General features: G+C 43.8%; 1 protein-coding gene across 3 annotated transcripts in view; it reads left to right on the plus strand.

Moving 5' to 3' along the window:
* The window catches only part of FBXW11 (F-box and WD repeat domain containing 11), a 139,182-nt gene that overhangs the window by 18,152 nt on the left and 94,131 nt on the right, over positions 1–26,899 (plus strand). For 2 of the 3 annotated variants that reach the window (XM_069763853.1, XM_069763856.1), the window contains exons 2-3: positions 18,556–18,657; positions 22,964–23,026. In XM_069763853.1, the coding sequence (XP_069619954.1) occupies positions 18,556–18,657; positions 22,964–23,026 (165 nt within the window). The remainder of the gene's footprint in view (positions 1–18,555; positions 18,658–22,963; positions 23,027–26,899) is intronic. The other variant, XM_069763855.1, reaches the window with a different exon arrangement.

The raw sequence follows: 26,899 nt of genomic DNA on the forward strand, positions 1-26,899 counted from the left end.
AGGGTGGAGAGGTGTCTTTCTGTGGGGCTCTGCTTAATATATTCATCCCTATGGCTTATGACAGTTCACGGATCCCACTCTGACCTACCCCCTATTTTACATACTGAATATAATATGGTTCAAAAAAAAAATCAGTCATCAGGCAGGTGATGGTGTGGTAGATAATATGCATATTTTTGTTTTATTTAGATATACAGTTTTGTTTAAGAATTTTTTCTTCAAACAAAATGGTGGCGGCGGCCGCAACTGCACAGTAGCATTTGTTGGAACACTATTTTGGCAAGAGGAAAAAAAATTAGGCTCCATGTAGATGGACCTGACACTGTTCGTAGTTTAGGGTACTTTTACACTGGCGTTTTTTTTAATACGTCGCAATGTGCCGTTTAGGGGGAAAAACGCATCCTGCAAAGTTGTTTGCAGGATGCGTTTTTGCCCCATAGAGTAACATTACCGACGCATTGCGACGTATTGACACACGTCGCAACCGTCGTGCGACGGTTGCGCCGTGTTGTGGCGGACTGCCGGGAGCAAAAAACGTTAAATGTAACGTTTTTTGCTCTAGACGGACCGCTTTTTCCGACCGCGCATGCGCGGCCGGAACTCTGCCCCCACCTCCCCGCACCTCACAATGGGGCAGCGGATGCGCCGGAGAATGCATCCGCTGCACCCGTTGTGCGGCGCTAACAACGCTAGCGTCGGAATCTCGGCCCAACGCAATGCGACGGGCCGAATTCCGACGCTAGTGTGAAAGTAGCCTTAGGCTATGTTCACACTTTGCAGATTCCACTGCGTATTTTTCCGCAGCAGAATTACAAAATCCGCAGTGAAAACCCGTCGCGGTTTTTATTGCGGATTTATCGCGGTTTTAACTGCGGTTTCTTCTGCGGATTTTCATCTGCAGTTTTCTATTGGAGCAGGTGAAAATCCGCAGAAAAGAAGTGACATGCTGTGGAATGTAATCCGCAGCGTTTCCGCGCGGTTTTTTCCGCAGCATGTGCACTGCGTTTTTTGTTTCCCATAGGTTTACATTGTTCTGTAAACTCATGGGAAACTGCTGCGGATCCGCAGCAGTCAAATCCGCTGCGGATCCGCAGCAAAATCCGCAAAGTGTGAACATAGCCTAACTCAGCGCAATCCTGCTGACAGGTTCACTTTAAAGCAGCTTCTCTGAGGTTGGTAATAGAGTCAAGAGCCCACATACGGGGATGTTTTCTTCCTGGTCAGGAGACCTACTTGACCACTGAATCACTTTCTCCCTGTTCTCCCTGTAGCAATAGCTCTAGATGTGCGTTTTGAATTGTTGTCACGTTGGACAAGTGCGTGTCTACCGTGGGCACAGAGTTGTGCATCTTCTTTCAGTAGAGAGCAGTACATTTGAGAATTCATGATCCCTTCAATAACATGTAGCTCGCTTGATGTCAGCAGCACTCATGCAGCCCCACGTAAAGGTACTGACGGCACCATGCATCTCTCTTTGTACTCATTTTCAGCTGCATTTTTCAGTACCAGGAAAGCCTGAGATTTCACAAATCTCATGCACGCTTTTTTTTTTTTTTTTTTTTGTCGTCATCAGTATTTTATGCTTTGCATGTTTGGTTTTTTTTTTTTTACATAGAGCATTTCACTTCTTCCAGCGTTTTTCACCCATTGAAAGCAATAGGTAATGAAATAAAGCAAGTACAGCAGTATATGAAACCCATTTATTTTTGTGATTTTTTTTTTCTTCCAGGTTTACCATCTTGTGGTCACCTGAGATGGCAGTTTAATTAAATTGGTCACAAAACAGAAGATCGAGCTCAATGAACATCATCATGATTAGGGGAGCGTAGTCACCTGAAACAAGTTGATGTTGCATACCATGTAACTTACATCCCAGATGCTGTTTTATCCTCTACTGTGCACTTTCAGTGAATAAAGAAGGAAGTTTGTTCATAAGTTTGTTGAGCTGGATTTTCTTCTGTTGCGATTGCTCCACGCCTTGAGGCCGGTTTCACACGTCAGTGGCTCCGGTATGTGTAGTGACAGTTTTCTCACGTACCGGAGACACTGACACACGTAGACCCATTCAAATGAATGGGTCTATGCACATGCCTGCGTGTTTTCACAGTCCGTGTGCAAAACACGGAGACATGTCCGTTTTTCTCTGGCAGCACGGTCTGCAAAGCGTCCCGCACACGGAGAACAGTTAGCACTCTCCTCTGTGTGCACGTACCGCCGCAGAAGAAACAGCGCTACAGTTAAGCGCTGTCCCCAGCGTGTGGTGCTGAAGGCGGCATTCATCACCCCATAGGGGTGGAGCTGCATATTCATCACTGTAATGAGCGGTACCACGTGACCGCTCACACAGGACAAGCTGCCGGCGCTGAGAGGAGGCATCGCTGGAGCTGGGTGAGTATTTCTCTGCAAGCGGGCGGACGCACGGGGGGTGGGAGGCGGAGGTGGCCCCCAAACTTTATTTTTAACAAAAAAAAAATTTGATTTTTCATCTCTTCTCTCCTGCAGGGGACAAGAGATAAATGCCGCCTTCAGCACCACACGCTGGGGACAGCGCTTACTGTAGCGCTGTCTCTTCTGCACGGTCCGTGTGGTCCTCAGGTGGCACGGCTGCCGCACGTGTGCCACGTGAGGACACGGATAACTCCAGTACCGTTTTCTCCGGTACCGGAATTATCTGGACGTGTGAGACTGGCCTCACACAGTGTTTCCTGTGCTCCAAACGCCTATGGTGGCCATTATGGTGAGCTGGACTCATTTCTAATTAGAGATGAGCATAAAGTAAACATTCGTCAACAAAGGAGTGAAATTGAACAATGCCTCTGGCTGACCAAGGTGTGACATTGATCAATGAGTGAGCAACTCAATGGCAGACCAAAGTGTAAAAGTAAATAGTGTCCTACAAACTAAAGGTACCGTCACACTAGACGATATCGCTAGCGATCCTTGACGTTGCAGCGTCCTGGCTAGCGATATCGTCCAGTGTGATAGGCAGCAGCGATCAGGCCCCTGCTGTGACATCGCTGGTCGGGGAAGAAAGGCCAGAACTTTATTTCGTTGCTGGCTCTCCCGCTGACATCGCTGAATCGGTGTGTGTGACGCCGATTCAGCGATGTCTTCACTGGTAACCAGAGTAAACACCGGGTTACTAAGCGCAGGGCCGCGCTTAGTAACCCGATGTTTACCCTGGTTACCATCGTTAAAGTAAAAAAAACAATCACTACATACCTACCGCTGTCTGTCCCCGGCGCTCTGCTTCTCTGGTCTGGCTGTGAGCGCCGGGCAGCCGGAAAGCAGAGCGGTGACGTCACCGCTCTGCTTTCCGGCCGCTGTGCTCACAGCCAGACCAGAGAAGCAGAGCGCCGGGGACAGACACGGAAGGTAAGTATGTAGTGGTTGTTTTTTTTTACTTTAACGATGGTAACCAGGGTAAACATCGGGTTACGAAGCGCGGCCCTGCGCTTAGTAACACGATGTTTACCCTGGTTATCGGCATCGTTGGTCGCTGGAGAGCTGTCTGTGTGACAGCTCTCTAGCGACCAAACAGCGACGCTGCAGCGATCCGGATCGTTGTCGGTATCGCTGCAGCGTCGCTTAGTGTGACGGTACCTTTAATGCTCTGCCTGTCTGTTAGGTAAATTATTCCAGACCAATTCAGCTCCCTCAGCTGTTATATTCCTATGTGTATTTTTTCATGAATATCTTGTACTAGCTCAATGGAAGGTCAGGTTTATAGGTTCTCTAATCAGCCAAACTGATTTCAGCCATGCTAACATACTTGCACAAGGGTTTTCAAGGGTATTCCATCCATCCATTAGCCTTCTTACACAGTTAGCAAACACAAAGTACCATAAGAACACTGGAGTGATGGTTGTTGGAAATGGGCCTCTATACACCTATGAAGATATTGCATTACAAACCAGACGTTTGCAGCTAGAATAGTCATTTACCACATTAACAATGTATAGAGTGTATTTCTGAATCATTTTATGTTAGCTTCATTGGAAAAAACTGTGCTTTTCTTTAAAAAATAATGAAATTTCTAAGTGACCCTAAACATTTAAACGGTAGTGTATATTTGCCTAAAATACACAGTAAATGTGTGATCTTTAACTTTAGGCCTTCTAGAGATCATTTCATCTTCAACTTGCTAAATTGTACAAATTTTTACATGCTACTGTATATATTGGCAGAGCAAAGTGACCTTTGGATCCCAAAAGACAATTCTATTGCTTCATCCCTGACCACAAGCGGGATAATAAAAATTAAGATACCAAAAGCATGGGCTCTTTGGCAATAAAGACAGTATCTAGAAATAACTGCAGCAATTCATCCTGGCCAGACGCGTGTGATTACAATTATTCTTTTGGCTATGCTTTATAATATACTAGCTGAAGAGCCCGGCGTTGCCTGGGCATAGTAAATATCTGTGGTTAGTTATAGCACCTCACTGCTCTTATTTTCCCATCACGCCTCTCATTTTCCCAATCACATCTCTCATTTTCTCCCTCACACCTCTCATTTTCTCCCTCACTCCTCTCATTCCCCCCTAACACTTGTCATTTCGACCTCACATCTGTCATTTTCCGATCACTCCACTATTTTCCCTCACTCCTCTCATTTTGCACTCACACCTTTTTATTTTCACCTCTCATTTTCACCTCAGTATATACATGTTTGTCATCTCCCTTATATATAGTATACACCTATATGTCATCTCCTGTATATAGTATTTACCTGTGTCATCTCCCCTGTATATAGTATATACCTGCTGTCTGTCATCTCCTATATATAGTATATACCTGTATGTCATCTCCTCCTATATATAGTATATACCTGTGTCATCTCCCCTGTATATAGTATATACCTATAGGTCATCTGCTCCTGTATATAGTATATACCTGTGTCATCTCCTCCTGTATATACCTGTATGTCATCTCGTCCTGTTTATAGTATGTACCTGTATGCCATCTCCTCCTCTATATAGTATATACATGTGTCATCTCTCCTGTATATAGTATTTATATGTGTGTCATCTCCCCTGTATATAGTATATACGTGTGTCATCTCCTCCTGTATTAGACCTCGTTCACACGTTATTTGCTCAGTATTTTTACCTCAGTATTTGTAAGCTAAATTGGCAGCCTGATAAATCCCCAGCCAACAGGAAGCCCTCCCCCTGGCAGTATATATTAGCTCACACATACACATAATAGACAGGTCATGTGACTGACAGCTGCCGTATTTCCTATATGGTACATTTGTTGCTCTTGTAGTTTGTCTGCTTATTAATCAGATTTTTATTTTTGAAGGATAATACCCGACTTGTGTGTGTTTTAGGGCGAGTTTCATGTGTCAAGTTGTGTGTGTTGAGTTGCGTGTGGCGACATGCATGTAGCGACTTTTGTGAGATGAGTTTTGTGTGGCAACATGCGTGTAGCAACTTTTTGTGTGTCGAGTTGCATGTGACAGGTTAGTGTAGCAAGTTGTGTGCAGCAGGTTTTGCACATGGCGAGTTTTATGTGTGGTGCCTTTTGAGTATGTGCAAGTTTTGTGTGAGGCAACTTTTGCATGTGTTGCAACTTTTGTGCATGTGGCAATTTTTCCGCGTGTGCAAGTTTTGCGTGTGGCGAGTTTTCCATGAGGTGAGTTTTGCACTTGTGGCAAGTTTTGCGTGAGCCTAGTTTTTGCATGTGGCGAGTTTTGAGCGGCGACTTTTGTTTTTCGACTTTTATGTGGCGAGGTTGGTGTGGTGAAATGTGTGCTGAGGGTGGTATATGTGTTCAAGCACGTGGTAGTGTGTGGCGCATTTTGTGTGTGTTCATATCCCCGTGTGTGGTGAGTATCCCATGTCGGGGCCCCACCTTAGCAACTGTACGGTATATACTCTTTGGCGCCATCGCTCTCATTCTTTAACCCCTTACCGGCATCAGACGTACTATACCGTCCGATGCCGGCTCCCCTGCTTTGATGCAGGGCTCCGCGGTGAGCCCGCACCAAAGCCGGGACATGTCAGCTGTTTTGAACAGCTGACATGTGCCCGTAATAGGCGCGGGCAGAATCGCGATCTGCCCGCACCTATTAACTAGTTAAATGCCGCTGTCAAACGCAGACAGCGGCATTTAACTACCGCTTCCGGCCGGGCGGCCGGAAATGACGTCATCGCCGACCCCCGTCACATGATCGGGGGTCGGCGATGCTTGTGAATGGTAACCATAGAGGTCCTTGAGACCTCTATGGTTACTGATTGCCCGTCGCTGTGAGCGCCACCCTGTGGTCGGCACTCACAGCACACGTGCAATTCTGCTACATAGCAGCGATCAGCAGATCGCTGCTATGTAGCAGAGCCGATCGGGTTGTGCCTGCTTCTAGCCTCTCATGGAGGCTATTGAAGCATGGCAAAAGTTAAAAAAAAAAAAGTTAAAAAAAATGTGAAAAAAATAAAAAAAACATAAAAGTTTAAATCACCCCCCTTTCGCCCCAATCAAAATAAATCAATAAAAAAAATCAAATCTACGCATATTTGGTATCGCCGCGCTCAGAATCGCCCGATCTATCAAATAAAAAAAAGTATTAACCTGATCGCTAAACAGCGTACCGGGAAAAAAACTCGAAACGCCAGAATTACGTTTTTTTGGTCGCCGCGACATTGCATTAAAATGCAATAACGGGTGATCAAAAGAACGTATCTGCACCGAAATGCTATCATTAAAAACGTCATCTCGGCACGCAAAAAATAAGCCCTCAACCGACCCCAGATGATGAAAAATGGAGGCGCTACGAGTATCGGAAAATGGCGCAATTGTTTTTTTTTTTTTTTAGCAAAGTTTGGAATTTTTTTTCACCACTTAGATAAAAAATAACCTAGTCATGTTTGGTGTCTATGAACTCGTAATGACCTGGAGAATCATAATGGCAGGTCATTTTTAGCATTTAGTGAACCTAGCAAAAAAGCCAAACAAAAAACCAATGTGGGATTGCACTTTTTTTGCAATTTCACCGCACTTGGAATTTTTTTCCCGTTTTCTAGTACACGACATGCTAAAACCAATGATGTCGTTCAAAAGTACAACTCGTCCCGCAAAAAATAAGCCCTCACATGGCCAAATTGACGGAAAAATAAAAAAGTTATGGCTCTGGGAAGGAGGGGAGCGAAAAACGAACACGGAAAAACGAAAAATCCCCCGGTCATGAAGGGGTTAAGTCCCCCTTGTTCACATCTGGCAGCTGTCAATTTGCCTCCAACACTTTTCCTTTCACTTTTCCCCATTATGTAGATAGGGGCAAAATTGTTTGGTGAATTGGAAAGCGCGGGGTTAAAATTTCACCTCACAACATAGCCTATGATGCTCTCAGGGTCCAGACGTGTGACTGTGCAAAATTTTGTGGCTGTAGCTACGACGGTGCAGATGCCAATCCCGGACATACATACATACACACACACACACACACACACACATTCAGCTTTATATATTAGATTGGGGGACTGTGTTCATGCTCCTGTGGTGGAAGCAAAGCTGAACTTTAAGATGCTGAAAAACGCAGAAAAGAAACACACCAAAACATGCATTTTTGGCACTGATTCTTTTCTGCCAAGAGTGTAGGTTTTGCTGCAGAAAAAAAAAAGCAGCAAAAACGCCAAGTGTGAACCTGGCCTTACAGTTCTGAATCTTGCGTGATGAGACTAAGATACATGCTTTTGGGGCTCAGATTACAGAGTCCCTGTAGACTTTTTTTCATCATGGACCCTGGCAAATTGTAGGTGGGTGGCTTTTTTGTGCATAGGCTTTGAGGGGCTTCTTTGGTGGATCACACCCATGCACGCCATTTCTCTGCACTGTACACTGTACCGTTATGTCAGTGGAAACACTTGCCCCAGTTGGAATTTCTGCTTTATCGAACTCTAGTGAACTTGCATATACATTTCCTCCAACCTTTCTCATCGGAATTGCCACTGCTGACTGCATAAATAGAAATGGTCTTCTTTAAGTGACAACCTTATGGTATTAGGCCGGGTATTGATGTGAGAGATTTGTGCGAGTTTCTCGCATTGAACTCGCAAGTGTGACCCCGTCTTAATTGTAAAAAAGCACTCGCCAACAATTACCCATTTATTACCCTTCCCCCTCCCCCAGAGAGGCAACTCCATAGACTGGAGCCGCAGCCGTTTCCAGGTGTCGCGCTGCACAGCGCCAGAACCCGGCTGCTGTGACGAGCGGTGACGGTAAGGTCACTGCAGTTCGCAGCCGCTAAACTGCAGTATCATTACTGACCTCACCGCTCTTACATTCCTCATACCATTGACCCGGTAGTAAATGCTCATGCTGCGACCGTTGATGTCAGTAAGGTTGCCGCAGTTCAGCACCTGTGAACTGATCTTACTGGTGTCACCGCTCGGGTTTCCTTCTCGGATTTGTGCGTAAAATCGGACGGCACGCTTTATGCACTGGTGTGAAGAAGCTCTTAACGAATTGCTAGTGGTCGTAACCATGGATAACTGAGGTCCTGCAGTGCCTGTAAATGAGGAAAGAGACACAGCCAATCAGAAAAACTATACTATATTTCTAATTGGAGATATTTATTAATATTATTTTTACACCTACTGTATATTGGGATAGGATCTTGGGGATGGGAATATCCCATGAAGTGTTATCTACCCCTTTGGATAGGTCATCAATATCTGGATAGTGGGGGTTCAATACCTGGCACACATGTGGAAATGTCATAAACACATGAGTGACTCGGAAATCCTTGACTTGTAGGACGCGTATGTCTGAGGCCTGCACTGTGCTACATTTGTGGCCACGACTGGTCTGACATTGCAGCGGTCATCTGTAGCCTTCACCTCATTCAGACATCTGAGTCACGTATGTGTTCTGTGCTTTTCACAGATAGAACATATCACCATTTTTGTCTGTGGGACTGTTAGTTTGTTTGGGTTTTTTTTGGAGGGGGAGAGCAAGTGGTCTGCAAAAATATGGCAACTTTTTTTTTCCCACAGAACAAAATTACCCATACAGGTCTGTGAAAATCATTTTGCGGTGTTGTTCATGTGATGTCTGTGATTAACTACAATTTATAGGCGAAGCTTTGTCACTTGTTTTTGTCATTGGAAATTACTGATGAATTCTGATAGTAAAAAGTGACACTGACCCTACACTGATGAAGCATGGATCCAAAACACTGAGGATCAGTCCACGGTTTTACGTATGAATTAAAAGGAACCTGTCACCAGGTGTGGCCGATATGCGTTACGACCACCCCCTTTCAGGACTTATACAGAATTCTATAATGCTGTAGATGAGCCCTCGATCCGACCTGGAAGAGAAGAAAAATAAGTTTTATTATACTCACCTATCGGGCGGTCCGGTCCGATGGGTGTCGCAGGTCCTGGTCTGGCACCTCCCATCTACTTGTGAGGCCTCCCTCCTGCTTCTTCATGGCTCCTTGGCATTGCGCTCCTGCGCAGGCATACTTATCTGACCTGTTGAGGGCAGAGCAAATTCCTGCAGTGCGCAGGCGCTGGGCCTCTCTGACCTTTCCCTGCGCACTGGAGTACTTTGCTCTGGCATTTCAATTGCCTGCTCTGGGATTAACAGTGCGTGGTAAAGGTAACCGCTCCCTGCACCGGAAGCGAGCGACCTCAGGGAGGATATAAATTAACTTTGTGTAGCCACTGCTCCAGTGAGGCAGCCTAATGTGATTAACCTTATAACTGCAGATAAATGTCATTTTTGGACTTGACGGGTTACCTTTAAACTGTAGTGTACGGGTGCCTTTAGTGTGAATCTTCGGCCTCAACTGTAATTAAGTTATCTAGGATTGTGTTTTTCCTTCTGATCTTTTCCATTCGCATCTGACAAATAATGAGGTAAGATCTTGGCAGTTCTGGTCTTCATGAGGCAAGGGTTGGGATGGCTGTTCTTGAGACACATACAGAAATCTCTTCTAATGTTACTTGAGATCCAAGCTGAGGAGTATTTTAACCCTCTGAAACTGCCCACATGTGGTTTAGTTTTGGTCATTAGCGGGCCTTATTCTGAAATATCCTGTTTCTTACAACTCCACAGAATAAGCCCAATGTTGGTGTCATGTGCGGCTCTGGAGTAGATGCCCTGCCTTTTTTTGGTGAAGACAGGAGGGTCCGTCATAGTTGTAGACAGCACAGTGTGCTATAGTAAGCGGTCAGTTGCCTGTTTGTGACACTGTTGAAATACCCCAAAGTATGGTGACCGGTTTTGTAATGGGCATGATCAGAAATCCACCACCTGATTAGGGGGCTGAGAGCCGTGCCCCCATGGTGCGATTACCGTATAATAGTGGCTCCCAGAGCACGCCTAGACAGCAAGGAACCCAGAATGTTATGTTCTCTATTTTTATCCCTAGAGTGCCATTTAATGAAGAGACCACCGTATCGATGTTACTATGGAATCTTTGTGTTGTAATCATATCTAGGAGGACCATTCACTAGGTACAAAGTAGCCAGTGCTCTCATTTTATTCCTGCTGCTCCCCTGAGCATACTTTTTTTTTTTGTTGCTTTTAAAATCAGCCGTATGGTTCCGTAGATGTTGGCACTTTTTATTTTGAGCACCACTATTTATGATCTCTACTAAGTGGGCGTTACTGACAGGATTTTGTCTTTGGAGGGGTGTCTTTAGGCTGCTCTGCATAATCCCACTGTGAGCAACACCCCTTGATAATAATCTTTATGGTGTTTAGCATATTGGTGTATTAAAGGGTCATTCAGACGTCGGTGCAGATCTGTTCAATCTTGAACTGCAGTGCACGGACTGGCCACCTCCTAGAAATACATGGTGCTCCTTTCGGGATACTCACAATCAGACTGTGCCAAGCAGTCCAAGCTCTGACCGATATACAATGGCATCTGCATGAGACCCAAGACACTAAACCCCCAGTCCAGCAGTGACCATCTCCTGCTGATTTTTTTTTATTTTTTTTTAAACAACACAGTCTAGTGCTCTCAGTTCATACTGCGAAAACCTTTAATATCTTGTATTTTAGGTGTTATGGCATCTGAATTAATATTAACATGGAAAGTAAGAATGAAGAAAATATAACTTTAAATGGAGACGATAACAAACCAGATGTACTCTTTACGATTGATAACTCATATTGGGCAAGTTGTGTAAAATACATGCCAGTAATATAACAACTTAGAATACTTTTTTGCAAAATGGTATTGTAGAGAATACAATTATGAAACCTGATAAATGGCATTGATGTGATGGCATAATATCTAATGTTCCCATTTTACACAAGTGGCATTGATAAAGAACCACAATGACTAAAACTGCCATCATACGGGTTCTATATAAAATACATTTGCTCTAAAGGGGTGACATTGCTGGGATGTTGGCACCAATAATTTGGGCAACACATGGGAGAGAGATTGTCAAAAAATTGTGAAGGTAAAAAATTTGGTCATGGCCCAAAGTGTTCAAGTAGCAGCAGAAACAACTTGAGCTCCTCAATTAAATTTGACTGCGGAATAGTATGTATTTGTGGTTCTTGCACTTAAGTGCATGTGAGTAGCACAGCTTGTGTTGCTGCTGTCTATGAATCGGACTGTACTGAATACCTGACCATTATACACTTCTGGCTCTTCATAATGAATATAGAGAGGAGCTAAAGTGTCTGATAGTCCCCGAAAAGTCTACATTAGTTCATGGGTTGTCAAAGGAGCAAACATTATAGCCCTGATTCATTAAGACCTGCTGGTTTTCACACTGGTGTGATGAGGTGGCATGCTGGAGTCCAACCCTTCTGATTCATTAACCCATTCACGAACTTTGACGTGTAGATGCGTCATGGTAATTGTGCACTGCCAAGAAACTGTGCCCACTCTATCTCCGCCAGGAGCATGCCTGTGTAAAAGTGCCAAAACAATTATATAAATGAGGTTTCGTTGTAATTGCACTGACCCGAAGTCTAAAGCTGTAATCCCTTTTACCGCACAGTAAATGCCATAAACACCCCCTCCCTCTCCAACCAAAACACACCCATCACCAAAAAAAAAGATTCTTGAATTGCTGGTTTTTGTTCATTGTGCCTCCCAAAAATCGTAATAGAAAACGATGAAAGAATGTCATGGGACTGAAAATGTTACCAATAAAAAACGTTAACTCGTCCCGCAAAAAACATGCCCTGAGGGTATGTGCACACGTCAGGATTTTTTCCTGACAAAATCCTGACAATTCTGCCAGAAATCCGCGTGCTTTTTTCTCGCGGATTTCTCGCGGAATTTGGGCGTTTTTAGCGTTTTTTTTTTTTGTATTTTCTGGAATGTCCTTTTTGAGAGGAAATCCGCAGAAAATCCGGAAAAAGATAGAGCATGTCCGGATTTTTTGCAGTATGCGTTTCTTTTGGGGAAAAAAACGCTAACATATGCACAAAAAATGCGGAATGCATTCTAAAAGATAGGATGCATAATGTTAGCTTTTTTTACCGCATTTATAGCGTTTTTATGGCAATTCCACAAAAAAAACACTAAAAATCCGGATGTATGCACATACCCTCACATGGCTCTTTGCAGAAATGTAGAAAAATTATAGCTCTCAAAATAGTGATGCAAAACCTTTGGAACCTTGAGGAATAAAGTCGCCTAATCACTTTGGGTAAGTTCACACAGGGCGTTTTTGCTGCTTTTTTTTTTCTGCAGCAAAACCTGATCATCTTGGCAGAAAAGAAGCTGCGTCAAAAACGCAGGTTTAGGTGCGTTTTTGGTGTGTGTTTTTTTTTTTTCTTCTTAAAATCCTTGGATTTTCAGCAGCAAAAACGCAGCAAATAATGATACCTATGTTTTTGCTGTTTTTTTTTCAACACCCATTCAAGTCAATGGGTGAAAAAACGCAGCAAAAACGCTGAAAGAAGTGACATGCTCATGTCAAAAAAACGCAGCAAAGCACAAAATACTGATCAAACAAAAAACCAAAGTGTGTGCATGAGATTTCTGAAATCTCATAGGCTTTGCTGGTACTGTAAAAAGCAGCTGAAAATTAGCATAAAAAAGCAGCAAAAATACGTAGCAAAAACGTCCTGTGTGAACTTATACCCTTATACTGGATGAGGAACGGCGTAAAAAATAAATAAAACCAATTCTTCACCTGTAGTTTCTCCAATATGCTTCCCAAAGATCACACTAAGGGTACGTTCAGACTAGCGTTGTGCTAGTGTGCGTCGGGCGACGCAGCGGCGACGCACGCGTCATGCGCCCCTATGTTTAACATGGGGGACGCATGCGTTTTTGCTTGTTGCGTTTTGCGACAAATGCGTCTTTTTTGCCGCAAGCGTCGGACCAAGAAAACGCAACAAGTTGCATTTTTCTTGTGTCCGATTTTCGGCAAAAAAAACGACGCACGCGTCACAAAACGCAGCGTTTTTGCGTGCGTTTTTCGGTGCGTTGTGCGTCGCGCCGCCGACGCAGCGGCGCACAACGCTAGTCTGAACGTAGCCTAAGTCCCGCCTCACATTTATCCTGCGCTTTACGCTGAGCTCTTACACTGGGATTTCCATGTAAATCTCTGAAATGGGTCATTCCATGTCAAGTGAACCAATGATTTTTACCACTATATTTTTAATTCTTTTGAGATTTTGTTATTTGGTAACAGTGTGTCAGAGAATGCAAAATGTGAAGAAGAAAAAATTTCTAGATTTTTAAAAAATTTTTTTTATTGATTTTCAAAGTTCGGAAAAAGTGCGAATTTCGGTGTTGCCTGCCTTTACATTTCTCCCCATAACTCAGGCTAGAAAAAAGATAGAGAAACAAAATAAACACCATTCTACTCAGAACTGTACAGGCTTTCACCACACATGTCACAAGAGTATCTTTGATAATATTTTACCTATGCGAACGCAAGCACAAAACTTTAAAACGCATTTCCGAAAAAAACGTTTAATGTAAAAATTTCAAAAACTGCACATGTGCCTGCTATGCTCCTAGCCACATCTGTACCAAAATACAAGCTGGGATCGTGATGGGATCATATTTTAAAAAATAAAACTATTAGTGTCAATTCGAAAATCTCACATTCAGATCTGTTCAGCCTGTGGTCTAACAGTGTGGGGTCTGTATTTACCAAATAATCCATGATTTATAGATATTACTGTATTATTTTATTATGTTACAGCTTAGAAGCAGGAGAGAGAGGAGAAAGCTTTGTTAGGGCTGAGAATGACCAGGGGTGGACAGTAAAAATGCAGAGCAGGTGACCGGCCGGCAGCTCGAGCCTCCAGAGGCCACAATCACGCCAAATCTTACCACCCAGGAAACTCCTCAAATGGAGGAAGAAAAATATTCTTAACATCCAGTTCATGTATAGTACAAACCAGGACTATGAAGAGGAGGAGAGTTTGTGAAAACCTCGGTTACAGGACGCAGAACCCATCACAGGGACTCGGCAATACCGCACTGTCATTCATTCAGTGAAACAGAAATAAAAACAAGGGTTTTTTCATTCAGCAAAGAGAGTGACGTCCATGACGTGGTAGAAGGCGGCACAATATCGGCAATGGATGAAAGAACTGGTGATGTGACCTGTGAATATGATTGGCGCTGGTGGCGGCTACTGTACTCTACAAAGATTGTGAAAATGAAGAAGTAGAAAGGACTTTTCTGCAGCTTCTGGTCCAGCGCCGTCCTTTGTGTAGCCAAGAAAACCCGTCATTGTAAACGTTAACAAAAATCAGATATAACTCAGGTGGAGCCGAGCACCATGACCGGCCGCACATACTCTGATACAAAAGGAAACGGCCGCTGCTAGTAAGCGCTTATGGACAAGATGACATTTCACCCACTAGAAGGGACACATTGATGATAAAAGGCCGTGTAAAAACCTACTATTAATTGTTTGATTAGTTCATATTTTATAAAACGAGGATTTAACTACTGTACTATTCTTCTTAAACACTTCATAAATGACATGTTTAGTGATATAATAGAAAAAAAATTGTTACATGTATAAATAGGTGGTAAAAATATTGGTTCTTTTAATCTTGTTTTTAACATATTAGGATGAGACTGTATTTGGACAATCACACTTGAGGATATGATCACCTTTATTCTTTTGGCTTGTTCAATGAATTCAGGATGAAAATGCTGAGCAAGTTGTGTTATGATTAAGTCTACGTTCACATTAGCGTTTTGTGTGTTTGCGTCGGGAGACGCAGCGGCGACGCATGCGTCATGCGCCCCTATATTTAACATGGGGGACGCATGGACATGCGTTGTACGACGCATGCGTTTGTATTGCCGCAAGCGTCGGGCGCAGAAAACGCAACGAGTTGCATTTTTCTTGCGTCCAAATATCGGCAAAAAACGACGCATGTGTCGCAAAACGCAGCGTTTTTGCGTGTGTTTTGGTGCGTTTTTATTTGCGTTGTGCGTTGCGTCGCCGACGCAGCGGCGCACAACGCAAATGTGAACGTAGCCTTAGATGTATTTATTCTGGCACTTCGGTATTTGTTTTTTGCTTTTCTTAATTGTTGCATATAAATGTTGAATTCAATAAGTTGTAATTTGAAAAGAAAAAGGGAAGAAACTCACACAAACATAAAATCAGATGATGCAAGGCTTAAAAAAAAAAAAAAAAAAAAAAAATACAACTTAAGCAAAATTTATTTTACATTTACCTCAAAGATACAAAAATAAAATGGATGCCTCATGTCAGAATATAGAAACACAGAGAAAATTGACTGACACCTTCTCTATAGGTAGTGGTTACAATCACAGGCACTTTTAGCTGCATGAATAGATATATATTGCACACTATATTTCAATCCTAGGCTAAAGTGCCTGTTGTACCATGCAATGAAAAGTGCATGTGACTATACAAAAAATAAACTGCCAATCAAAATGGAATGGAGGTATGGTAATATTTATATTCATATAGACGGATAGGATTAAGATAGGATTAATCAAAGTGTCACAGGGCATAGAGAGTCTATTGCTATTTGTCTGGAGTACAACAAATACAGCCAAAAATATAGTCATAGAATAGGGCTGACTAAATGGTCATAAAGCACCAGTGCGCATGGATAAAAGAAAGCAATATAGTAACTCATACCATCGCATATAAAGTATGACAGCGCAGGTAGGAACCACATTGAATAAAGTGCATATTGAATTATACCTGGGTTTGAGCCAAGATTTGCTGTCTCCCACCCCAACGTGCGTTTCCCCGATTCTTCATTTTTTTTTTTCCCCCGGACTATGGTCTGGAAAAAATTGGACATGTGCATGGCTTCATTGAATAACATGGTGACTGGTGTCCGTCAAAATGACGTATTGCACGTCTCCGATTTTCACAGTGTGCACGAGGCCCTAAGCGCATGGATGTACCCCCTCTGATTATTGGGAACAAGTTCTCCTATGATTGCTTGCTTTCCATTAATCAGCCTGTATAAGCAGGCAGCCAGTACAGACAACTGAGTAAAACACTCCTAAAGGTACCTTCACACATAACGATATTGTTAACGATATCGTTGCTATTTGTGACGTAGCAACGATATCGTTAATGAAATCGTTATGTGTGACAGCGACCAACGATCAGGCCCCTACTGGGAGATCGTTGGTCGCTGAATAAAGTCCAGAACTTTATTTCGTCGCTGGACTCCCTGGAGACATCGCTGGATCGGCGTGTGTGACACCGATCCAGCGATGTCTTCACTGGTAACCAGGGTAAACATCGGGTAACTAAGCGCAGGGCCGCGCTTAGTAACCCGATGTTTACCCTGGTTACCATGCTAAAAGTAAAAAAAAACAAACACTAGATACTTACCTACCGCTGTCTGTCCTCCAGCGCTGCGCTCTGCACTCCTCCTGTACTGGCTGTGAGCCGGAAAGCAGAGCGGTGACGTCACCGCTCTGCTTTCCTGCTCCCAGACAGTACAAGAGGAGAGCAGAGAAGCAGAGCGCAGCGCTGGAGGACAGACAGCGGTAGGTAAGTATCTAGTGTTTTTTTTTTTTTACTTTTAGCATGGTAACCAGGGTAAACATCGGGTTACTAAGCGCGGCCCTGCGCTTAGTTACCCGATGTTTACCCTGGTTACCGGCATCGTTGGTTGCTGGAGAGCGGTCTGTGTGACAGCTCTCCAGCGACCAAACAGCGACGCTGCAGCGATCCGGATCGTTGTCGGTATCGCTGCAGCGTCGCTAAATGTGAAGGGGCCTTTAGTTGGGTGAAATGATTTTCATCTTGCTTACATATCATTGTCCTCAGCAGTTAATGTCCAACTGGTCAAGTGCTGCCAAGAACAATAGTTTGCGTTTTTACTATTGTTTTATGCGCATGAGCACATTCAGCCTGTCCAGATAGATTATCAAACAACTGCTTATACACTTGTGTGCAGCCGGCCACCAGTCAGTTACTGGCCACAGGGCGGCAAGTGTAAACCCACCCTAAGCTTCTGTCGGACGTTGGTCTTTTTGAATAGTGTTAAAAACCTGTGAAGCCATAACAAGCATTTGTAACTTCAAAGTGTTTCAGTGGCAGGATTGTCACTCCTTTTGCACAGGTATCTTCACTGGTATTTTTTAGTTTTTGTTGAAAAGCCCTTGATAAGAGTGTTACATTGTGATTATATACGGTAGATCAGTGACCCCAAAAATAAAAGCATAATACCCCATATTTCTCTCTAGATATTTGGCTGCAAACACAACCACCACAATGAAATCAGCTTAAGGTCTCACGTCAATTTTTCTCATACAAGTGCTGTTTTTCTATGATGGCTTATGGGTACTTCACATGTCCAATTTTTCATTTCTTCCTTCCTCGGCCAATTGATCCGTGGAGAAAAACATGTACTTGTCTGATAGGGATCGGATTATCAGGTTATTTTCACCAATGCATAATAATGGATCTGCGAAAAATTGGTAGCAGTAGCTGGGGAACCTCCATCAGTGTGCGGTTTTTTTTTTTTTGTTTTTTTTTGTGCAAATTTGAGAAAAACTTGGTGACACTCTCATGGTAAAAACCAATACACTGCCCAAACTCTGACCAAAAATCAGATGGAATTTGGACTGTGTTTTTGCATACAAGACAAGCGGGGACATGTGATGGAGCCTTTTTACACGAGTCAGTGTTCTAAACCTGCATTTATAAGTCCTAACCCCTTAGATGCTGATGCAATAATCGTGTCACTTTACTATAAGTACCATGAAACTTATCCAAGAACATCTCTTTAAAAAGGTTTTATTTCAACTCGATCTCCTGTGACAAATGTTCAGTTTTACCATTTATTATTTTATACGGTATACACTGGCCTTTTTTTTTTGTAAAGACCACTAGTCTAGTGGACAACTTCAGTGCAGTTTTGATTTGTAGGCTGAGGTTTCCCTGAATTTCTAAACCTTTTTCTGTGAATGTAGTTCTAGTGATGGCAGTGTTAATAGATGTATGTGACAGCTCTTTTCTGTTAGTGTAAATGCATGCATTGCTCGTCCATTCTGACATACATTTAATATTCTCATAAGTTGCCTGCCTGAAATTTTTTTTGTGGCATCTAACGGCTTCTTTTCTCCTTCCTTTTTGTCACCCTGCAGTGTTCTGTGCCAAGGTCTTTGTGGCTAGGCTGCTCCAACCTGGTAGAGAGCATGTGCGCACTGAGATGCCTGCAGAGCATGCCCAGTGTCAGATGTCTCCAGGTGCCTTTCTTCTTTCTTGTACTGTTGTTTGTATGCTTTGTCTATGCACGACCCATCACTTTTTATGTTTCGACTTGAAGGTCTGAACAGTACATTCATTTTGCATGACTTTTGTTTGGTATGTAATTTGGTGTGTTCGTGTAAATGTGAAACCCATAGAGCATGGTGTTTATTTTCCTTTTCAACACAAAAAATGGCATGCCTTTTAAGTTCTCTGCATGAGAATAACATGAACTCCTTTCTTTTAGAATGAACTGTGGTCTATTGTTTTGGCTCCAAAATCGTGTTGGTCTCTTCTGACTCTGTACCCCCTGTTTAGCTTCGCGACATCTTTCAGTAGTGATTATCAGCGCCAATTCCGGCTACAATATTAGACTGTTCTTCACCCATGAGATTGCCCTTTGTACTTGCTCTGTGCTCTTCTCTTGGGTAGTGGGTGGTTATCCTCTTACTCCAAAAATACCTTAGAAACTTGATAGCTGGTTGAGATCGATTAGTGACTTTCTTCTCAGTATTTTTCAATGTTGTCACTTGTGCTCATATGTTTTCAACCTTTTTAACTTTAGTAAGGGTGATCGTTCTTAGCGCATCCCCTGTAACTTCATGAACTCTACTCAGCTGATATATACCTCCTGTAGTGTCTGGAGCTGACGAGCTCGATGGACACCCAACCCGCTCATACCAAGAAATTCTGCAGCAGTCTATTTGCTGTCAGGATGCATTCACACATTGCTTTTGAGCAGTACGTTTTAAAAAAAAAAAAAGGTTTTACTGCAAATTTTGCAATGTGTCGTAGTTATATCAGTTACTGACTGCATTTTTTTTTTTTTTTTTTTTTTTATACAAACGAAAAATGTTTCACCTGTAAAAAAACAAAAAAAAATTAAAGTCTGTGACTGTATTGGCAGACACCAGCAGATGCATTGTGTCTGTGTGCTTGCATAACTGTTTGCTTTGTTATCCGTAGAAGCAGTAACCGTAGTGTGAATTGAGCCTACAGCTATCTATTTCTTTACGTGCAATAACCGGATTCAACAGCATTTTAGCAAGATGGTGACCACCATCAAATTCCCAGCAATGTAGATACAAGCAATATACATACAAGTAAATGGGTTTTTAAAAATCCCAGTCACATATTGCGATAAAACATTCACACACATGGTGTGGGTTTAATATCGGCAGCATACTTATTATACGGAATTCTATTGCAATTTTCACCCTATTCAATGCTCACAACATGGAACAGACGAGCGGCGGATACTGCGTCTCTTTGGCACGCATTAACCCCTGACAATCACTGCAGCCCCTGCAGGACAGACATATATTTATAGGTCGACTGTGCCCTCACCTTAGGACCCTTTATACGGAGCACAGGACTGTAATCCCATTCTAGGCACATTCTAGGCCAGTACTAAGACAGCAACCCAATAAGGTCTACCATATGCTGTCTTGCTACAGTTCTACCTATTCTCTACACATGAATTCTGATAGGAGTAACTCCTTTACCGAACTTCATAAACATTTTGCGGAGCTCATTACTCCAATCCTGTGTATACAATTTTACCCCATAATCTTCCTGTGACAAGCAGTCGGACTGATGAAGGTCTAGATAAGTCCGAAACGTTTACAGACTGCAAAAATAATAAAAAAAAATCCTTTTGCAATGACAGGCTAAGTTGAGTGCCAAGTCCTTTATTTTACTACAACATGGAACAGGCAGAAAGCTGCAACGAATTCCGCATGTTACTTGTGTATTTTGTTGCGAGTTTGTAACCTAATCCACGGTGGATATTTTGTACCATGTGTGAAGCCTAAAGGGTAACTGTACCACCTTTCAGAATTCTCTATTGTGTATATACTGTACGTATAGAATTACTGTATTTTCGCCAGTTTCTCTATTTAGACTCTCATGAGCTACAATTGTCTCTTAGCTGGTGAGAGGAGACGAGCGTATTGGCGTTATGGCTCCTGCCCTGTTATTTAGGCTTCTGCTATGGCTTATCACACTTTTTTGTGGACATTTCTGCAAGAATTCTTTTTTTTTTAATTCTGACTAATAACCGATCTAATATGGACTTTTTTTGGGTGGGTGACCTAAACTACGCAAGCCAACCTGTACAGTGCACAAATGACTGCCGTTAAGCTATAACCTCTATAAACATGTGCATGGACAGCTTTCTGTCCATATTTATTGCGCTAACCTAAGAAGTGGCAAATGAGAATCTTCCTTCCTCACATGGAGCGTCTTGGGCTACTTTCACACTAGCGTTTTTTGCAATGCGTCGTTTATGGGAAAAAACGCATCCTGCAAAGTTGTTTGCAGGATGCGATTTTGCCCCGTAGATTAACATTAGCGATGCATTGACACACAGCGCAACCGTCGTGCGACGGTTGCACCGTGTTGTGGCGGACCGCCGGGAGCAAAAAACGTTACATGTAACGTTTTTTGCTGCCGACGGACCGCTTTTTCTTACCGCGCATGCGCGGCCAGAACTCCGCCCCCACCTCCTCGCACCTTACAATGGGGCAGCGGATGTGCAGGAAAAATGCACCCACTGCCTCCGTTGTGCGGCGCATTCACTGCTAGCGTCGGAACCTCGGCACGACGCACTGCGACGGGCCGAGTCCGACGCTAGTGTGAAAGTAGCCTTACAGTTCTGTGCCTTGTGTTTTTTTTTTTTTTTTACAAAATCACTGCAACAAATCCATGATGTGTGAATAAGCACCAATGGGCACAGGCACCATTCGCGGTTTCATGGCGGTGAAAGTTCTGAGGTTGAGTAGATCTTTATATTTGCTGTGACCATGTTTCCTAGTTTTCATTGTATAAAGCATGTAAGCACATGAGACCATACCACTCATGATATTTCAAGGCTGCCGATATAATGTCACGTTTAGTTGGGCTATGCTTGGTTTTTATACCTTGAGAAAAGCGTCGGTCCAGCACAGAGACTTTTTTGAATAAATATTTTGGAATCTCAAGGCTCTTTATTCCTGCCGTGCCGCCTGCCTAAACGTGCCAGCATCCATTTTCAGCTTTATACCTCTGGAAGGACCCTTTCCTCCAGCCACGGGGCTGCCGCAGCGGCTTTCTGCGCCTTTATAGGTCTCTTGCCTGTCCACAACACCTTCACGTGGGCGCTACCATCGCTTATACTTCTTCTTTACCAGACGGTGTTGCACTATTTTGTGTGCGCTTCTGTCCCCCTCCAGAGCTTCTCGAGGATGCCAGTATGTGATACTTTTAGGGTATGTGCACTCGTTGCGGATTCTCTGCGGATCCGCAGCGTTTTTTGAGGTGCAGAAACGCTGCAGATCCACAATTGATTTACAGTACAATGTAAATCAATGAGAAAAAAAATGCTGTGTACACTTTGCGGGGAATCCGCTGCGGAAACGCTGCAGTTTAAAAGAAGTAGCATGTATGGATGTGTGGGCTGCACCATCACACAGCAGAACTGCACTATTGTGCTATAAAATAATGGTGCTTGAATTCCCTCCAAAGAGAAACGTGTATTTTCATCCAGTTTTCCAGCTTTTGGGGATGCTGCAGTATCCGTAGGATCTGACATCTTCTCTGGCACACAATGATGTTAGGATGGCATTAGATGGGAAGTAGAATGGCAGAATAATGCGTTCATTTCTAATGAGTGCTATTGCTGTTCCCGAGACAGCAAGTGACGTGCCAGAGGGATGTCTGAAGTCCTGATGGCTGCATGTAGTGGCAATATACCATAATGTTGTAGAAACAGAATACCTTTCTAATACTCCTCATTCCAACTATTACCGGTATATATTTTTTTATTTTTAAAACGATCAGTGTGAATGATTTTGAGATGTTTCACAGTTTAATTATTTGGAAGTGGATCTCCATTATGCTGTCTTCTCATACATTTGCTCTTGCCACCACTGAAGCTGTGAGTAGGCTGCCGAAGGTCGGTCGTTAGACCACCCTAAACAATAGATGGTGAAAATAGAGCTACAAAGTGTGTGGCCGCCCTAAAGGATGAACTGTATGTGTCTCCCATTGGCTTGAAGGGGAGCTGAATATAAATTAGCCCCCTTTTAGTAGCCGCAAACCAGCAGGTTACACATATGTATGGTACTGTGTACTATGGAAGTAAATCACTAGTATTTTGCATCCTGCTAAACACTGATGTCTTATTGATTCCAACAGATCTTTTTTCTTAAGTGAAAACTGTAGTGATTTTTTTATTTTTATTTTGCATGCTAGTTGTTTTTTTTTTTTTTTTTTTTTATGTAACTCAAGTTTTTATAATATTTATCTTCTCTTTTCTTTTATTAGACAACTTCTGTTATGGATGATCAAAATGAAGATGAATCTCCAAAGAAAAACACTTTATGGCAGGTAGGAACAGGGAATTGTTTTTCCAAGTATGTTCTGTTTGGTATTGACTTTACATTTAATTTCCCGTGTTAGGTCCTCATGATTGGACACCCTCTAAGGACAGATCATCAATATCTGACCCTGAGCGTTTAGACACCCAGCCCCACCATCGGTCAGCTGTTGTTTGCTCCAGCAGCTGCCAGATGTAAACACATGGGGAGCGGAGGTGCTCTGTGCAACTCTGATGTGTAGCAATCGCTGCAGAGTACGACAGAACAACTCCTATTCAAGAGTAGAAGATGTTCTGCAGTACCCAGCTGCACATTACATTACATTATGTTTTGGACTTGGAGTCAGAGGCACCTACTTCATTAAGAGGTGAATGGAGTAAGATTTCTGGAATAAAGTACGAAGCAACTCGTTATGAATTAGATAGTAGTGTTGAGCATTCCGATACCGCAAGTATCGGGTATCGGCCGATACTTGCGGTATCGGAATTCCGATACCGAGATCCGATACTTTTGTGGTATCGGGTATCGGTATCGGATCCATAGGGATGTGTAAAATAAAGAATTAAAATAAAAAATATTGATATATTCACCTCTCCGGCGGCCCCTGGACATCACGCTGGTAACCGGCAGGCTTCTTTGTTTAAAATGAGCGCGTTTAGGACCTGCGAATGACGTCGCGGCTTCTGATTGGTCGCGTGCCGCTCACATGAGCGGCACGCGACCAATCAGAAGCCGCGACGTCATTCGCAGGTCCTAAACGCGCTCATTTTAAACAAATATCTCACAGTCAAAAAAATAAACACTTGGGGTAAATTAAACTAGACTCACAGAAAAACTCCCTCCAAAAAAAGAAAAATATACTAATTTATACTTTATTAATATATATTTAAAACCATAAATGTGCACTTGACAACACCATCACTAATAGATGCAAGCGTACTACAGGAAAGGCCGGGTGGTGCCAGGCCCTACACTTTCTCAATATTCCCTACCTGCCAGCGGAGGTTGGCACCCTATAATCCTGCGCCGTGGCGCCCCCGCTCCTCGTCGGCTAACCCTGCTATCCCTATTGTGCCCTAATAGGGTCAGGAGAGAAAATCTCACTTAAACAATAATTAAATATGGATAGCTTGAGAGAACATGAATATGTCAGTAAAATGTCTGACTAAATCTAGGGGTCTCACCTGACTTGGTAGTCTGTGTCCCTTACTACTTATATATATACATAAAGATCATTATTTCGGCAAAGTGATATAAACAACAGGTAGGGATGTCACAAAGCGACTAAAAAATACATATGTGATCTTGGTCTAGCTATATATGTATTACGGTCACCAGATACTGTGATGACAATAGGGAAGATGTATTTGCTGTAGTGTCAAGCATATCCCATACAACCATAAAGGGATCAAGCTGCAGTTCTCATTAAATAATCAATGCAAAGTAGCCACATGCCGTCCCCACATACTTGTTTGTTGTGACCCACGTGCTGACCAGATCCATAAACAACCTTCTATCTCATACAGAAGTTAATATACATATCCCTTTTCTACTCAACGCGTTTCTCCCCTTCTGATGAAAAGGGGTTCATCAGGAGTACATACAGATAACAAAGGGTTACTTAGCTTGCAATAAGATAACAGCACATTGGCATGGTAGACAGCTGCACCACCGGGCCGATCCCCTTGTCTTAGTAGCGCCCACACACAAGTGCTAAACCTCGTGTATTAAATAGACTCCCCATTACCTCCGCACACCTAACACCTGAGAACCTGGAGCGCTTATCCCATTTCCGGCGCTTCCTGTATGTTCAAAACGCGCTAGCGTCATCAAGGGGCGCGCCGTCGCTACAACAGGACAACAAAGCGCAGGCGCTGATTAATCCAAAATGGCGCCTGCGCATATCAACAAGCGTCCTGCCGCCACAGAAAATTAGAACGCTGTATGTTCAGGACGCTCCGGCGTCATAAAGAAGCGCATCACCACCGATGACGCGCAGGCGCCAATCCGCCCAGGACCACGCATGGGCACTCCGGCAAACGCCACATCGCCACACATCAAGGCGATAGTGTGCAGGCGCCGACCCGTACCGAGTCACGCCTGTGCCCCTCAGTGTATAGGATATCAGCCAGTTCCATTAGCGCACGCGCCATAAAACAGGGAAGCTCCCATACTACTGCATAATTCCAGAATACAATGCAGCGCAGGCCAATTGTTATATCGCCTGCGCACCTACATATGGGAGCTACGGTTCACCAGGTTCTAGAATAGAATATAAAGTGCACAAATATAATATTAGAAACAATAAAGTAACGCCCTCACTATCACATATTTACTCATAAATGGTACATACAAATGTACACACCTACATGAGAAAAAGCAGAGGTAACAAGTAAGGTATGTAATAGATATGCGTCTAATCAGGGAGCACTATCGCCTTATTTCAATATCTACATCACTTCCATATCAACATCCACCTTAATTTAACCCCTTCCCGACCTGTGACACAGCGTATGCGTCATGAAAGTCGGTGCCAATCCGACCTGTGACGCATATGCTGTGTCACAGAAAGATCGCGTCCCTGCAGGCCGGGTGAAAGGGTTAACTCCCATTTCACCCGATCTGCAGGGACAGGGGGAGTGGTAGTTTAGCCCAGGGGGGGTGGCTTCACCCCCTCGTGGCTACGATCGCTCTGATTGGCAGTTTCACTTTCAACAGCCAATCAGAGCGATTTGTAATATTTCACCTAAAAAAAATGGTGAAATATTACAATCCAGCCATGGCCGATGCTGCAATATCATCGGCCATGGCTGGAAATACTAATGTGCCCCCACCCCACCCCTCCGATCGCCCCCCCAGCCCCCCGATCTGTGGCCCGCTCCCCTCCGTCCTGTGCTCCGCTCCCCCGTCCTCCTGTCCGCTCCCCCCGTGCTCCAATCACACCCCCCCGTGCTCCAATCAAACCCCCCCGCACTCCGATCCCCCCCCCGTGCTCCGAACCACCCCCCCTGCACACCGATCCACCCCCCCGCACAGCGATCCACCCGCCCGCACACCGATCACTCTCCCCCATGCTCCGATCCCTCTCCCCCCGTGCTCCGACGCCCCCCCGTGCCCTGATCTCCCCCCCCCTGTGCCCTGATCTCCCCCCCTTATACTTACCGATCCTGGCGGGGTCCGTCCGTCTTCTTCCCCGAGCGCCGCCATGTTCCAAAATGGCGGGCGCATGCGCAGTGCGCCCGCCGAATCTGCCGGCCGGCAGATTCGTTCCAATGTGAATTTTGATCACTGTGATATAATCTATCACAGTGGTCAAAATAAAAAAACAGTAAATGACCCCCCCCATTTGTCCCCCATAGATAGGGACAATAATAAAATAAAGAATTTTTTTTTTTTTTTCACTAAGGTTGGAGTTAGAACTAGGGCTAGGGTTAGGGGTAGGGTTAGGGGTAGGGTTAGGGGTAGGGGTAGGGGTAGGGTTAGGGTTAGGGGTAGGGGTAGGGTTAGGGTTAGGGTTTCGGTATGTGCACACGTATTCTGGTCCTCTGCGGATTTTTCCGCAGCGGATTTGATAAATCCGCAGTGCTAAACCGCTGCGGATTTATGGCAGATTTACCACGGTTTTTCTGCGCATTTCACTGCGGTTTTACAACTGCGATTTTCTATTGGAGCAGTTGTAAAACCGCTGTGGAATCAGCAGAAAGAAGTGACATGCTGCGGAATGTAAACCGCTGCGTTTCCGTGCAGTTTTTCCGCAGCATGTGTACAGCGATTTTTGTTTCCCATAGGTTTACATTGAAATGTAAACTCATGGGAAACTGCTGCGGATCCGCAGCGTTTTCCGAAGCGTGTGCACATACCTTTAGAATTAGGCTATGTGCAC

The sequence above is a fragment of the Ranitomeya imitator genome, chromosome 4 (genome assembly GCF_032444005.1).
Source record: "Ranitomeya imitator isolate aRanImi1 chromosome 4, aRanImi1.pri, whole genome shotgun sequence".
Taxonomy (NCBI): Eukaryota; Metazoa; Chordata; class Amphibia; order Anura; family Dendrobatidae; genus Ranitomeya; species Ranitomeya imitator.